A 12,038-nucleotide genomic window follows, 5' to 3' on the forward strand; every position below is an offset into this window, starting at 1 on the left:
AGTCACCGTGTTCTGTTTCTGATTCCTCCTGCAGATGAGTGACATGGGCTGGGGCGCCGTGGTAGAGCACACCCTGGCTGACGTCTTGTATCACGTGGAGACAGAAGTGGATGGGAGGCGCAGTCCCCCGTGGGAACCCTGACCAGGTCCCTCTTTTCTGTCAAGGACTTTCTGGGGAATAATACTGGGGGTTTTGTTTTTGTTTTTGAACTGTCTCAAATGTTCTCCCAAAGATGCTACAAAACACAGCCTCTCCTTTTAGCAAGTTAAAAGGCTGGGTAGGACTACGGGAGACTGCCTGCCTTTCACCATTTTCTCCCGACTTCCAGTGACTGCTCTTATTTTGTGTACCACAAGCCAACAACCGCTGACTCCAGGATTGTGTAAGCCCCCTGTGAAATCAGTGCTGTACTGCATACCCTGCCAGCTGTGACTTGTTATCCTACTATATTTTCTAAAGAGTGAATAATATTGTCCGAGTAACTTATTTGAAAGACATTTCCTTCTGTGGGCATTGACTCCATCCCACCTGTTTTCCAAGGAAATGGTAACCTGTTTCTGAGAACACCTGAAATCAATGGCTACACATTCCAAACCAATCTAAACACTATTTCCCTTTGGTGTGGGTTTGGTTTTGTTGTTCATTTTGAAATATACTTTTGAACACTGAGATCCCTAAAACTACTAGATCTCTAGAAGTGTAATTGTGAAAGAAACTTGCTTGCAGCTTTAACAAAATGAGAAACTCTTCCCAAATAAAACTTGTTTTGAAGTTTGTGTGACACTTTGCTTCCCTTCAGGTTGGGTGCCTCTTGGTGACAGTGTTCAGAAATGTAAGCAGCATGAGGAAAGGAGCTGGCACTGGGAGGAAGAGCCAGGTTTCTGACTTGTGTTTTGGCCGCTTTCCTGTTGCTCCTATTCTTGCCAATCAGCCACCCCATTTCCTGTGAAAATCTGCCACCTTGAGGAAAGGAACAAGAATTTCAAAGGGCTAATGGTCTCCCTCCTGGTCTTCCCTTGGAACGTGGATGTTGATATGTGCAGGTGGTTTCCTGTCTTGCTTATCTTCCTTTGCCCTTAGCTGATGGCTAAAGGGCAGTTTTCAGACTATTAAAGACTGAAATGTAAGAATGAGCCTTCCAGGCACCGTGGTTCATGCCTATAATCCCAGCATTTTGAGACATTAAGACAGAAAGATTGTTCAAGACCAGGAGTTCAAGACCGGCTGGGCAACATAGTAAGACCCCTTCTCAGTAAAAAATTAGCCAGACGTGATGACACATGCTAGTAGTCCCAGCTACTTTGGAGGCTTAGGTGGGAGGATCCCTTGGGCCCAGGAGTTCCAGGCTGCAGTGAGCCATGTTTGCACCACTGCACTCCAGCTTGGGCAACAGAGCATGACCCTGTGTCCAAAAATAAAAATAAAAAATAAACCTTTCTTTTGGATTCCTATATAATTTCATTGTCTTCCTTTTTCTTTTCTTTTCTTTTTTTTTTTTTTGTTTCTGTTTTATTTTGTTTTTTTGAGATGGAGTCTCGCACTGTCACTCAGGCTGGAGTGCAGTGGCACAATCTCAGCTCGCTGCAACCTCCACCTCCCGGGTTCAAGCAATTCTCCTGCCTCGGCCTCCTGAGTAGGTGGGACTACAGGCACGTGCCACCACACCTGGTTAATTTTCTGTCGTATTTTTAGTAGAGACGGAGTTTCACTCTGTTAGCCAGGATCATCTCGATCTCCTGACCTCATGATGTGCCCACCTCAGCCTCCCAAAGTGGCTGGGATTACAGGCGTGAACCACCAGGCCCGGCCTGTCTTCCTTTTTCAATACATCAGTCTTACAGCAAAGACAGCCCTCCCAGGATTGCCCAAAGACTCTCTTGCATTTACCTCTCTACCTTGGTTAATAGATAGAGTGGCTCACCACATGGAGGGTGACATGCTGCTGCAGAGTCACCATGTTAAGCCTGTGGCTCTTCTGAATATCTTGTCATTTTCCTGTTTAAGAGAGTTCCCACACTTCAAGACAATATTGGTATTTTAACATAGTAGCATTGACTAATGTATTTGTCTCCTGATGAATCACCCAGACGCGTTGATTTGGCCACTCTGTATCTGAACAGGAAAACTTGTACAGGTCGAGTGTGATTGGAGGCTGAGGCTCAGCCCTAGACACCTATTAATGCATGAGCTGGTCTTCAAGGGCAGACCTGGTTATAAAGCTTCTAGGTCATCGGAGTTTGAGGGACTCCAAGAAAATGAGGGTGGTGTTATTTAGAGGAAGCTGAATGTTAATTCTTTGTAATAGAAATTACCATATATAAGTTGTATACCCACTGTCCATCTAAATTATAAAATTAGCTTTCTGTATATATTTCATTTTCACAAATCAAAGGTTACAGGTAATGATGTTCTTCTCAAACATCAAAAGTGTGTGTGTGTTTTAATACAGTTCATTTGAAGGGCTCAGAGAATATCTACTCTTCACATAGTCCTATATAAAATAGTTTCTGTAATCAGATCAACAGTGATAACTTGTTTTATTCCAGTGTAAAATTAAACAAGTGGAAAATATCTCCACAGAGACCAGAAAGGCACAATTACATAGTTTGAAGGAGGCAGTTAGAATCCAGCAAACGAGTGGGTTTGTTAAAAGCCCGTTTCTTGACTGTCAGCCTGTTATCTTGAAACTAGAATATATGTTGCTTTAAGATATCTTTAAACACATAACTGTTTTCTCTTAGCTGGTAGTGGATGATAATTCCATTTGAGAAATACTTCTCTACAACTATCCTCTCTCAACTCTGAGGCACTTAGGTAAACAATAATTTTATCCATGCCAAAAATAAACTAAGAATCCAAATAAATTATAATAAATACCTCTACTAGTTGTAAAATTTTAATATCTCAATAAATACCACAGTGTTCCCACTAATGCTGTTTTTTAATTTAGTTTGTCATAATTTGGTTTCATCAACTCCTTTGTCTTTTTTTTTTTTGAGATGAGGTCTTACTATCTTGCCCAGACTGGTTTCAAACTGCCCTCCAGCAGTTCTCCCACCTCAGCCTTCAGAGTAGCTGGCATTGTGGGTGGGCACCACCGTGCCCAGTTCCTGCTTTCTAATAAATAAGCCAGAGCTCTGTCTCCAAATGGTGCAAATCATCAATGCTGTTAAAACAAGAATGGAAAACTTTAACGTGGTGATGGTGATTTTTTTCATTGTCCCTACCCTCCCATCCCAGTGTGTGCGTGTGTGTATAACTTTTTTTTTTTTTTTAAGACAGCCTTGCTCTTTCGCCCAGACTGGAGTACAGTGGCTCGATCTTGGATCACTGCAACCTCCGCCTCCCGGGTTCAGGCAATTCTCCTGCCTCAGCCTCCCAAGTAGCTGGGATTACAGGCATGCACTGCCACGCCCAGCTCATTTTGTATTTTTAGTAGAGATGGGGTTTCTCCATGTTAGTCAGGCTGGTCTTCCCCCTCGGGCGATCGCCTGCCTTGGCCTTCCAAAGGGTTGGGATTACAGGCGGGAGCCACCTCGCATAAATTCTCTTGACTTTTGAGAAAGGAAATTTGGCCGGGCGCGGTGGCTCAAGCCTGTAATCCCAGCACTTTGGGAGGCCGAGACGGGCGGATCACAAGGTCAGGAGATCGAGACCATCCTGGCTAACCCGGTGAAACCCCGTCTCTACTAAAAAATACAAAAAACTAGCCGGGCGAGGTGGCGGGCGCCTGTAGTCCCAGCTACTCGGGAGGCTGAGGCAGGAGAATGGCGTAAACCTGGGAGGCGGAGCTTACAGTGAGCTGAGATCCGGCCACTGCACTCCAGCCTGGGTGACAGAGCAAGACTCCATCTCAAAAAAAAAAAAAAAAAAAGAGAAAGGAAATTTGCTTTCACCATATTACCCCTTCTTCCAGCCACTTCTCCCAAAATACTAAAGTTTAGCCTATTTAAGCAGAGAAGTTGCCAGCCCCAAACAAAGTTGACAGCTGTGGAATTATCTTACTACTAACTGGCATCATAAATAACAGAAATGTTAACTAATATTGTTTATTCTCTCATATTTGGCACTGCCTTTAATTTTAATTAGGTAAATAAACATTCTCAGTTATAATCTTCCTCTTCCAGGGCCCATTAATCAGCTATTGCTTATAGAATTCTTTAAGAACTCGGCGCAGTGGCTCACGCCTGTAATCCCAGGACTTTGGGAGGCTGAGGTGGGTGGATCATGAGGTCAGGAGATCGAGACCAGCCAGACCAACATGGTGAAACCCCGTCTCTACTAAAAAATACAGCAAAAAAATTAGCCGGGCATGGTGTCGGGCACCTGTAGTCCTAGCTACTCGGGAGGCTGAGGTAGGAGAATGGCGTGAACCTAGGAGGCGGAGCTTATAGTGAGCCGAGATTGTGCCACTGCACTCCAGCCTGGGTGAAAGAGCAAGACTCTGTCTCAAAAAAAAAAAAAAAATTTAAAAACTCATGTAGGTTGTGCTTATGGAAATTAAATTTTTATGAAGGATCCTGGTAACATAGTCTAAATAATTGAATTGCATAATTTCCCAGTAGTTCTTTTCCTTTTAATGAGCCTGTCTAATTTAGTTTGACTAATTGAAAGCTTTGTCCAGGACTCCTCTAGTGTAGAGTTGTAATCTACTAGCATAGATTTTTTTTTTTTTTTTTTTTTTGAGACAGAGTCTCACTCTGTCACCCATGCTGGAATGCAGTGGCACAATCTTGGCCCACTACAACCTCCGCCTCCCGGGTTCAAGTGATTCCCCTGCCCCAGCCTCCCAAGTGGCTACGACTACAGGTGTGCACCACCACACCCAGCTAATTTTTTGTATTTTAGTAGAGACGGGATGTCACCATATTGGCCAGGATGGTCTCGATCTCCTGACCTTGTGATCCACCTGCCTTGGCCTCCCAAAATGCTGGGATAACAGGCGTGAGCCACCGTGCCCAGCCGCATAGATTTTTTTTTAACAGTACAATATTAAAACATACAGACTGATGTTTTGTGTGAATTATGATTCTTTATTCTGACGGGTGCCTATGGAAGCAATAGGGAAACCTGTCTACTAATTAGTTTTGTCTTTTTCCATAGAGAAAGCTTGGACTATATTTCTGGAAGGCACCCACTGTGGGGCGCTGCTTGTTCTGTGGTGTTGCTGTGCAGTGAATGGGAGGAGCAGAGGGCTGCAGGAGACACTCTGAGATTCTGCCTTGTACACACGCACTGCTAGTGCATGGCATTCTTGAGCCGTAAAGCAAGACTTCTCAGGCCCTGTGGTTAGCATCCCCCACACCCATATCAGCCACTAGCATTTTAAAGATAGTTTTAGGTGGGAATGTAAGGGCCCAGAAAAAAGAGTTTTACAATTATTTTAGGGGCCTTAACCTTCATGTCATAGCTAATCAGTGAATTAAATTACCTTTTAATCCAAGAGCCTCATCCCTGTTTTCTTGGTGCTAAAAACTTTTACCAATCTGAATCCTAGTGTCATACTCTAAACACTAACCCCACCCATCCCACTGTCGCCAGATGGAGATCTTAGACTTGCAGACTTCCAGCAGGGATTCTCCTGATGAGCATGCATACCAGTGCAGCTGGGCACACTGGGGAATAGCAGGCTGGTCTTCAACACCTGGCTTCAGAGGCAGGGCGGGACTCCAGGCGCCTGCGCAGGTGGTTGGCAAAATCCACCTGGGTCTGGGACAGGACCTGGTTGATGATGCTCTTGGGCAACCACCCCTGCAGTAGAAGGTAGGAGAATTTGGCCATCTTGTGGGTTTTGGTCCACTCTAGACACTCCACCCTATCACAAACAGGCTGTCAGGGGCTTGGTCTTCAAGCTCTAATAGGTGCAGCCTTGGGGTTGCCTGGTCAGGGGTGGGAGGACTGCATTGCTGCTCTGCTGTCATGACTTTCAGAAGCACAAGACTAGCCAACAAGATATTTCAGCCTGGTCTTCCCAGCTGTGTGACCATGAACAAGTTATATTGCCTTTTTTACCCTTCAGATCTCTGGACCTAAGTTTCCTTCTTTCTAAAATGGTAACTACATATAGAGTTGAACTTAACTATGAGACAGAAGAGGGCCGGGCACAGTGGCTCACGCTTGTAATCCCAGCACTTCGGAAAGCAGGCAGATCATGAGGTCAGGAGTTTGAGACCAGCCTGGCCAACATAGTGAAACCCCGTCTCTACTAAAAATACAAAAATTAGCCGGGTGTGGTGGCACATGCCTATAGTCCCAGCTACACGGGAGGCTGAGGCGGAAGAATCGCTTGAACCCAGGAGGCAGAACTTGCAGTGAGCCGAGACCACACCATTGCACTCCAGCCTGGGTGACAGAGTGAGACCCTGTCACAAAAAAAAAAAAAAAAAAAGAAGAGGGAGCCATCACAGGCTTTGGAGATGGTAGAGTAGCAATTAGGCCATCACTCAAGGCCCTTCCCTGTCTTACAGCCTGTGATTCTATCAGAATAGAAGAGGATTCTTTGTCGCATGGTGGGGATGGGAAGAGCCTGTTTTTCTCACTACCACCTGCCCTCCAGATCCCCCTCTCATGCCCTTCACCTTGAGGTCGATGCTGAGTAGCCACGTAAGTTTGGTCTTCGAGGGACTTCCAGCCAGTGGGTGAAGCACCATGCAAGTGGGACCGTGCTCCGCCCTGGCAAATGGAGAAGTCAAGTCAGGAGGACAGTTGTGAGTTCTCTCTTGCACTGGCTGCTTACACTAGTACCACAGATAACACGTTTCTACGGTACCTTGCTTTTCTAAGTTTTATCAGGGAACTGCCCTTTGCAAAGGGTAATTATTTGGCAATTGGCATGATTACCAGCTCATCAGAATAAAGGCTGCTTGTAGCTGGAGCGGCCCCTGAGGCCTCTTGTGCCCTTTAGTTGCTGGATTACAGGGAGGTCAGGGAAAGGATTCAGGCTGGTGACTGGGCTGGGGCCTTGGGAAATTCAGGAGGCCATGGTGTACTGAGTGGTATGGATTATTTCAATATTTTAGTCGACATTACAGCTGTACCTGAGCGTACCAGCTGAACCTCAGCCCTGCCCCATGCTTCAGCAAATGATTAAGGTTCTTAAACTTTCTGGGAGGGTCAGGACAAGCTGTTTGGCTGTCGAAGTAGGGCCTATCTTGTCTTTGTCCCTCCTTTGGTAAATAAGTATGTTCTTTTGTAGAAGGAAGCCATGGGTGCACCAAGGGTTGGTTTCTTGGAGCTGGGGATGCAGTCCACATGCTTGGGTCTGCACCCGCAGGCCTGTGTTAGAAGCGGGGGTTTGGAACCTGCCGCCCGTATTACCTGATGACACCTTTCTGCTCAGGCATGTTTCCGAAGTCTGTGGCCATGCCAGCTAGCACACAGGTGGAGCCTCGGCGCTTGGCACAGCGCACGCTCACAAAGTCACGGGGCCCCACCAGGTTTCCTGCTGCCTCTGCAGCCATCTCGTGAGTAATGAATGTATCTTTTCCGATCTTCTGCAGGACCTACCAGGCCATGGGGAACCAGAATCACGACTCAGCCTGTGTTGGGCTGAGCACCCCCCATAGCTAGGGGTCCTCTCTTTGATACAGCATTCACACTGGGCTGTCCTGGACCCCTGCCACCCGCACCTGGACTTTGCTCACCTTGATCTCCTTGACATTAGGGTTCCACTCCCCCATTGCTTCCATGCGCTCCACGAGCTCTTCATAGAGCCTTTCCATGGGCTGGTCCACCACGACCTCCAGCTGAAACACCTTGCCCACATCTGGGACCACTTTACTCATCACTTTGTCCCCATTGTCCTGTCAGAGAAAGGAGCCCCAGAAGGTGGTTAGACAAAAATATTCTTGGCCAGGCACAGTGGGTCACGCCTATAATCCCAGCACTTTGGGAGGCCAAGGTGGATGGATCACAAGGTCAGGAGGATGAGACCAGCCTGGCCAAGATGGTGAAACCCTGTCTCTACTAAAACTACAAAAATTAGCCAGGCACGGTGGCAGGCACCTGTAATCCCAGCTTACAGGTGGCACAATCATGGGTCACTGCAGCCTCAACCTCCTGGGCTCAAATCCTCCTGCCTCAGCCTCCCAAGTACCTGGGACTACAGGCATGCACCATTACACCTAGCTAATTTTTAAATTTTTTGTAGAGATGAGATCTCCCTGTGTTGCCCAGGCTGGTCTCAAACTCCTAGGCTCAGGCAGTTCTCCCATCTCGTCCTCCAGGTGTGAGCCACTGCACCCAGCTCCCCTGGACCCTTTGTCTTGCTGGGGAATGATGGTGGTATGGGTAGGTCCAACTGAAAAGACTCTTACTTGACTTCAGAAGCTCAAAGATCCCAAGAGAGAAACCTGGGAATAGGAAAAGTGGTTTACACCAGCTTGATTAGATACATAGAATGTTGAATGGGATCTTCAAGATTTGTTTTAGTTCAGTACCTCATTCCACACCAGAAGAATGTGAGGCCAGAGAAGGTCAGTGATTGGTCCAGGGACCCTTAGCTAAGAGCAGTGCCGATCTAAGTCCCAGGTTCCTTGACTCCCAAACTAGTAGTCTGTTAACTCCGTTACTCTGAGAACTTAGGGAAGGAGGGGTTCTACCTGAACTTTGGGTAGTGGGCAGCATGTCAGCTTTTGCTGAAGGTAAAGCCACCAAAATCTCCATAACGGAGCTGCCAGCCTTTACCGTGAGCCTGGTTACTGTCCCCAGTGATGGTCAGTGCTCAAGCGCAGAGAACCCCAGAAGGCTGTGGACCACTCTGTATTCTAGTCCAGGCCTGTTGCAGAGTGAGCCCACATCACCCCTGCAAGCCCAGCCACATGTGGGCTGACAGCACAGACAGTGCACTTTGGCGTCGTTGGGATATCTGACCCAGGGCGATGAGGCCTCACGTACACTTGGAGTCCCCCTTGCATGGTCTCTGCCAAGTGGGTGCACAATGCAATCCTATTCTATAGCTAAGGACACAGGAATAGTGTTTCTCCAACAGGACTCTCCAGGGTGTCTTTTATGGGGGAAGAGCATTATCTGAGGATATATTCTCAGGAAAGGAGAGTTCTCAAGTTAAAACCACTTGCTACCCAGTGACTGCTGCATGAGACAGGAATTCTGGGAAGAACAGTAACCCCAGCTGGCCTTGAGGATGGCCGTAGAGCATGGAGGAACCACAGGCTTCTCCCCCACGCTTACCTGCTGGGTCTCCTTCTTCCAGCCCTCCTGGTTGCTAAGGATGCCCAAGGCCTTCTGCATGGCCTCCTCCCCCTGCTGGAGATAGGCCAGCTCCTGGTCACTGTAGAGAGTCTCTTCCAGCCGAGAACCTGGGTACACAGCCAAAGAGAAACAGAGCTTCCTTCTTCTCCCAGCCTCCACCAGCTCTCATCCCTGGAGCTCTGGGTCTGCTCATTGTTCTGAAGAGCCTGGACTAAAGCCATAGGGGCCAGCCTGCTGTTCGAGTTAGACACAGCCACCACAGGTGACCGGAGGGGGATCTGGCCTTGAGGAACTCTAGGCTGGGAACGTCCTTTCAAAATGAAGGAAGGGCAGGAGGGGAGCCCAGGCCACACGCACCACATCACCTCCCGGGAGCCTCCTGCCAGCCCCAGGAGCCCAGAAGCCTCAGCACTTACCGAGCAGAGAGCTCCGCCGCCGAACCTGGCTAATCCACGTGCTAGGGTTGGGGCCCCCCATGGCCCTCCGGTTCAGCTCCTGGCCGATGGCCATCACGGCCTGTTGCCTCAGCCCTGCAGAAGGGAAGAACACTTGTCTAGGAGCTGGAAAGCCCCTTAGAGATGGACCATTCCACCCCCTCATCTTGTCACAAATTAGGAAGTTGGCTTGGAGAGGGCAGTGACTTGCTCAGGAGCACACAGGATTCTAGCAGGGATCTGAACTACAGCCAGGCCCCCAACTCCCACCGCAGTGCTCCAGGGTCCAGAAATCTGCCTTCCATCTGGGGTGGTCAGGCCTGGCCCTGCCTGGAGACGGGCTATACCAGAGCCTGCTGGAGTTTCTGTCCCTAAAAGGGGAAGAAGCTGTGTTCAAACAACCAGAAAAATCCTACTTCATAAGGAGAATACAACTCCTGAGGTCTGTGTGCTTGCATGAGTCTGTGGTTACATGAGTCTGTGTGCTTGCCTGAATCTGCTTGCATTGCATGAATCTGTGATTGCATGAGGTCTGTGTGCTTGCATGAATCTGTGCTTCTATGAGTCTGTGTGCTTGCATGCCATAAGCTGCTCTGTGTGTCCCTGGATTCTGGGCCAGGGAAGTCCTGTCCATCTAGTGAGGACAACCCCACTGCCGGCTGCAGATCTAAGCATGGCTTCTCGCTCTAAAGGTAGCTAATTCAATCCAGTGTAATTGGAAAGATCGTGTCTAGATTGACTTGTGTACCCTTCAGTGGCAGCAGAGGATTCAAATGACCTTGGATGCTAATCAGCTGTACAAAAGTAGCTTCTTGTAGCTGGTTTCTGTCCCTTTCTGGGTATTCAATGGTAACAGTCTTCCCAGCCCCACCATCTTCTCTCTTTACCTTGCCCACCTATCTTACTCCCCTGTCTCTCTTCTCCTCCATCTTTTTTTGCCTGTGGGAGTCAAGTCTAATATTTACTCTGGCACTGTGGGCAAGACTTTCCTGGGTACCCCTGCTACAAGCCTTGTCCAGCTCTGAAGGAAGGCAAAGTCAGGAATACTTCAAAAAAGATGGCCGCACATGGTGGTGCATGCCTGTGGTCCCAGCCGCTCAGGAGGCTGAGGCAGGAGAATTGCTTGAACCCGGGAGGCAGAGGCTGCAGTGAGCCAAGATAGTGCCACTGTACTCCAGCCTAGGCAACAGAGTGAGACTCTGCCTCAAAAATAAAATAGGCTGAGCGCCATGGCTCATGCCTATAATCCCAGCAGTTTGGGAGGCGGATCACCTGAGGTCAGGAGTTCAAGACCAGCCTGGTCAACAAGGCAAAACCCTGTCTCTACTAAAAATGCAAAAATTAGCCAGGCATCCTGGCGTGTACCTGTAATCCCAGCTACCCGGGAGGCGGAGGTTGCAGTGAGCTGAGATCGTGCCACTGCACTCCAGGCTGGGCAACAAGTGAGACTCCGCCTCAAAATAAATAAAGTAAGCCAGGTGTGGTGGCTCACACCTGTAATCCCAGCACTTTGGGAGGCCAAGGTGGGAGAATCCCTTGAGCCCAGGAGGTCAAGACCAGCGTGACCAATACAGCAAGACTTTGTCTCTAATAAAAATAAAAATAAATAAATAAATAAAACTAGCTGGTTGTGGTGGTGCACACCTGTAGTCCCAGCTACTCAAGAGGCTGAGGTGGGAGGATGGTTTGAGCCCATGAGTTTGAGGCTGCAGTTAGCTATGATTGTTCCACTGTACTCCAGCCTCCATGACAGAGACCTTGATTCAAACAAAAAAAAAAAGAAAAGGCGGAAGAAAAAAAGAACGAACGAAGGAAAAGGGGAAGGAAGAAAGGAAAGGAAGAAGGAAGGAAGGATGAAAGAAAGAAAAAGATTAAAAATGAAAGAAAAGGAGAAAAAAAGATTGGAGTCCTAGAGGGAAGACCAGAAATTACAGAATCTGGAAGGGATATATCTTAGTAACCAGCCCACTTCTTCCGAGGGGAAAACTGAGATTCAAGAAGGGAAGAAACTTGCCCAGGTTCACCCAGTAAGAGGCACAACTAGGATCAGAATTGGGTGGCCTGAGCCTCATCCATTGAGAGCTGGCCAACCCCTCATTGCCTCCTTCCCGCAGCGCTCACCCTTCATGTTGCGCATGTGTCTGTAGGAGCTCCCGGCGCACAGCTTGAATGTCGCTAGCAGCATTGTTTCCTGGCAGATGTGGCAGTGGTGGGGTCGCTGCCGCTGCTGCAGCTGCCTCTTCTCTCAAGAAGTGGTTCTTTGTCCTTCCTGAGCCCCTCAAGCTTCGCCTGTGAGTCCCGCAGCTGCAGCCTGGACCTGGTGTTCTGCGTCTTAAATGCCCCCCGCTGAAGGCTGTGCATCATCATCAGGAGATAAAAATGCCATCACTCAC

General features: G+C 48.2%; 2 protein-coding genes across 4 annotated transcripts in view; one reads left to right on the top strand and one right to left on the bottom strand.

Annotated features, from left to right (window-relative positions):
- The window catches only part of ASH2L (ASH2 like, histone lysine methyltransferase complex subunit), a 68,384-nt gene extending 67,612 nt beyond the window's left edge, over positions 1-772 (top strand). For all 3 annotated transcript variants that reach the window (XM_077943437.1, XM_015145171.3, XM_028852572.2), the window contains exon 16: positions 35-772. In XM_077943437.1, the coding sequence (XP_077799563.1) occupies positions 35-142 (108 nt within the window). In that variant the 3' untranslated portion in view covers positions 143-772. The remainder of the gene's footprint in view (positions 1-34) is intronic.
- A 4,162-nt stretch (positions 773-4,934) lies between these two features.
- STAR (steroidogenic acute regulatory protein) lies at positions 4,935-12,038 on the bottom strand. Its single transcript, NM_001265769.1, is given in 7 exon segments — positions 4,935-5,752; positions 6,580-6,673; positions 7,319-7,503; positions 7,645-7,803; positions 9,191-9,318; positions 9,628-9,741; positions 11,767-12,038. Coding segments are annotated over 7 exon segments (858 nt in total). The 5' UTR covers positions 11,831-12,038; the 3' UTR covers positions 4,935-5,638.

Source organism: Macaca mulatta, chromosome 8, assembly GCF_049350105.2.
Source record: "Macaca mulatta isolate MMU2019108-1 chromosome 8, T2T-MMU8v2.0, whole genome shotgun sequence".
Classification (NCBI taxonomy): domain Eukaryota; kingdom Metazoa; phylum Chordata; class Mammalia; order Primates; family Cercopithecidae; genus Macaca; species Macaca mulatta.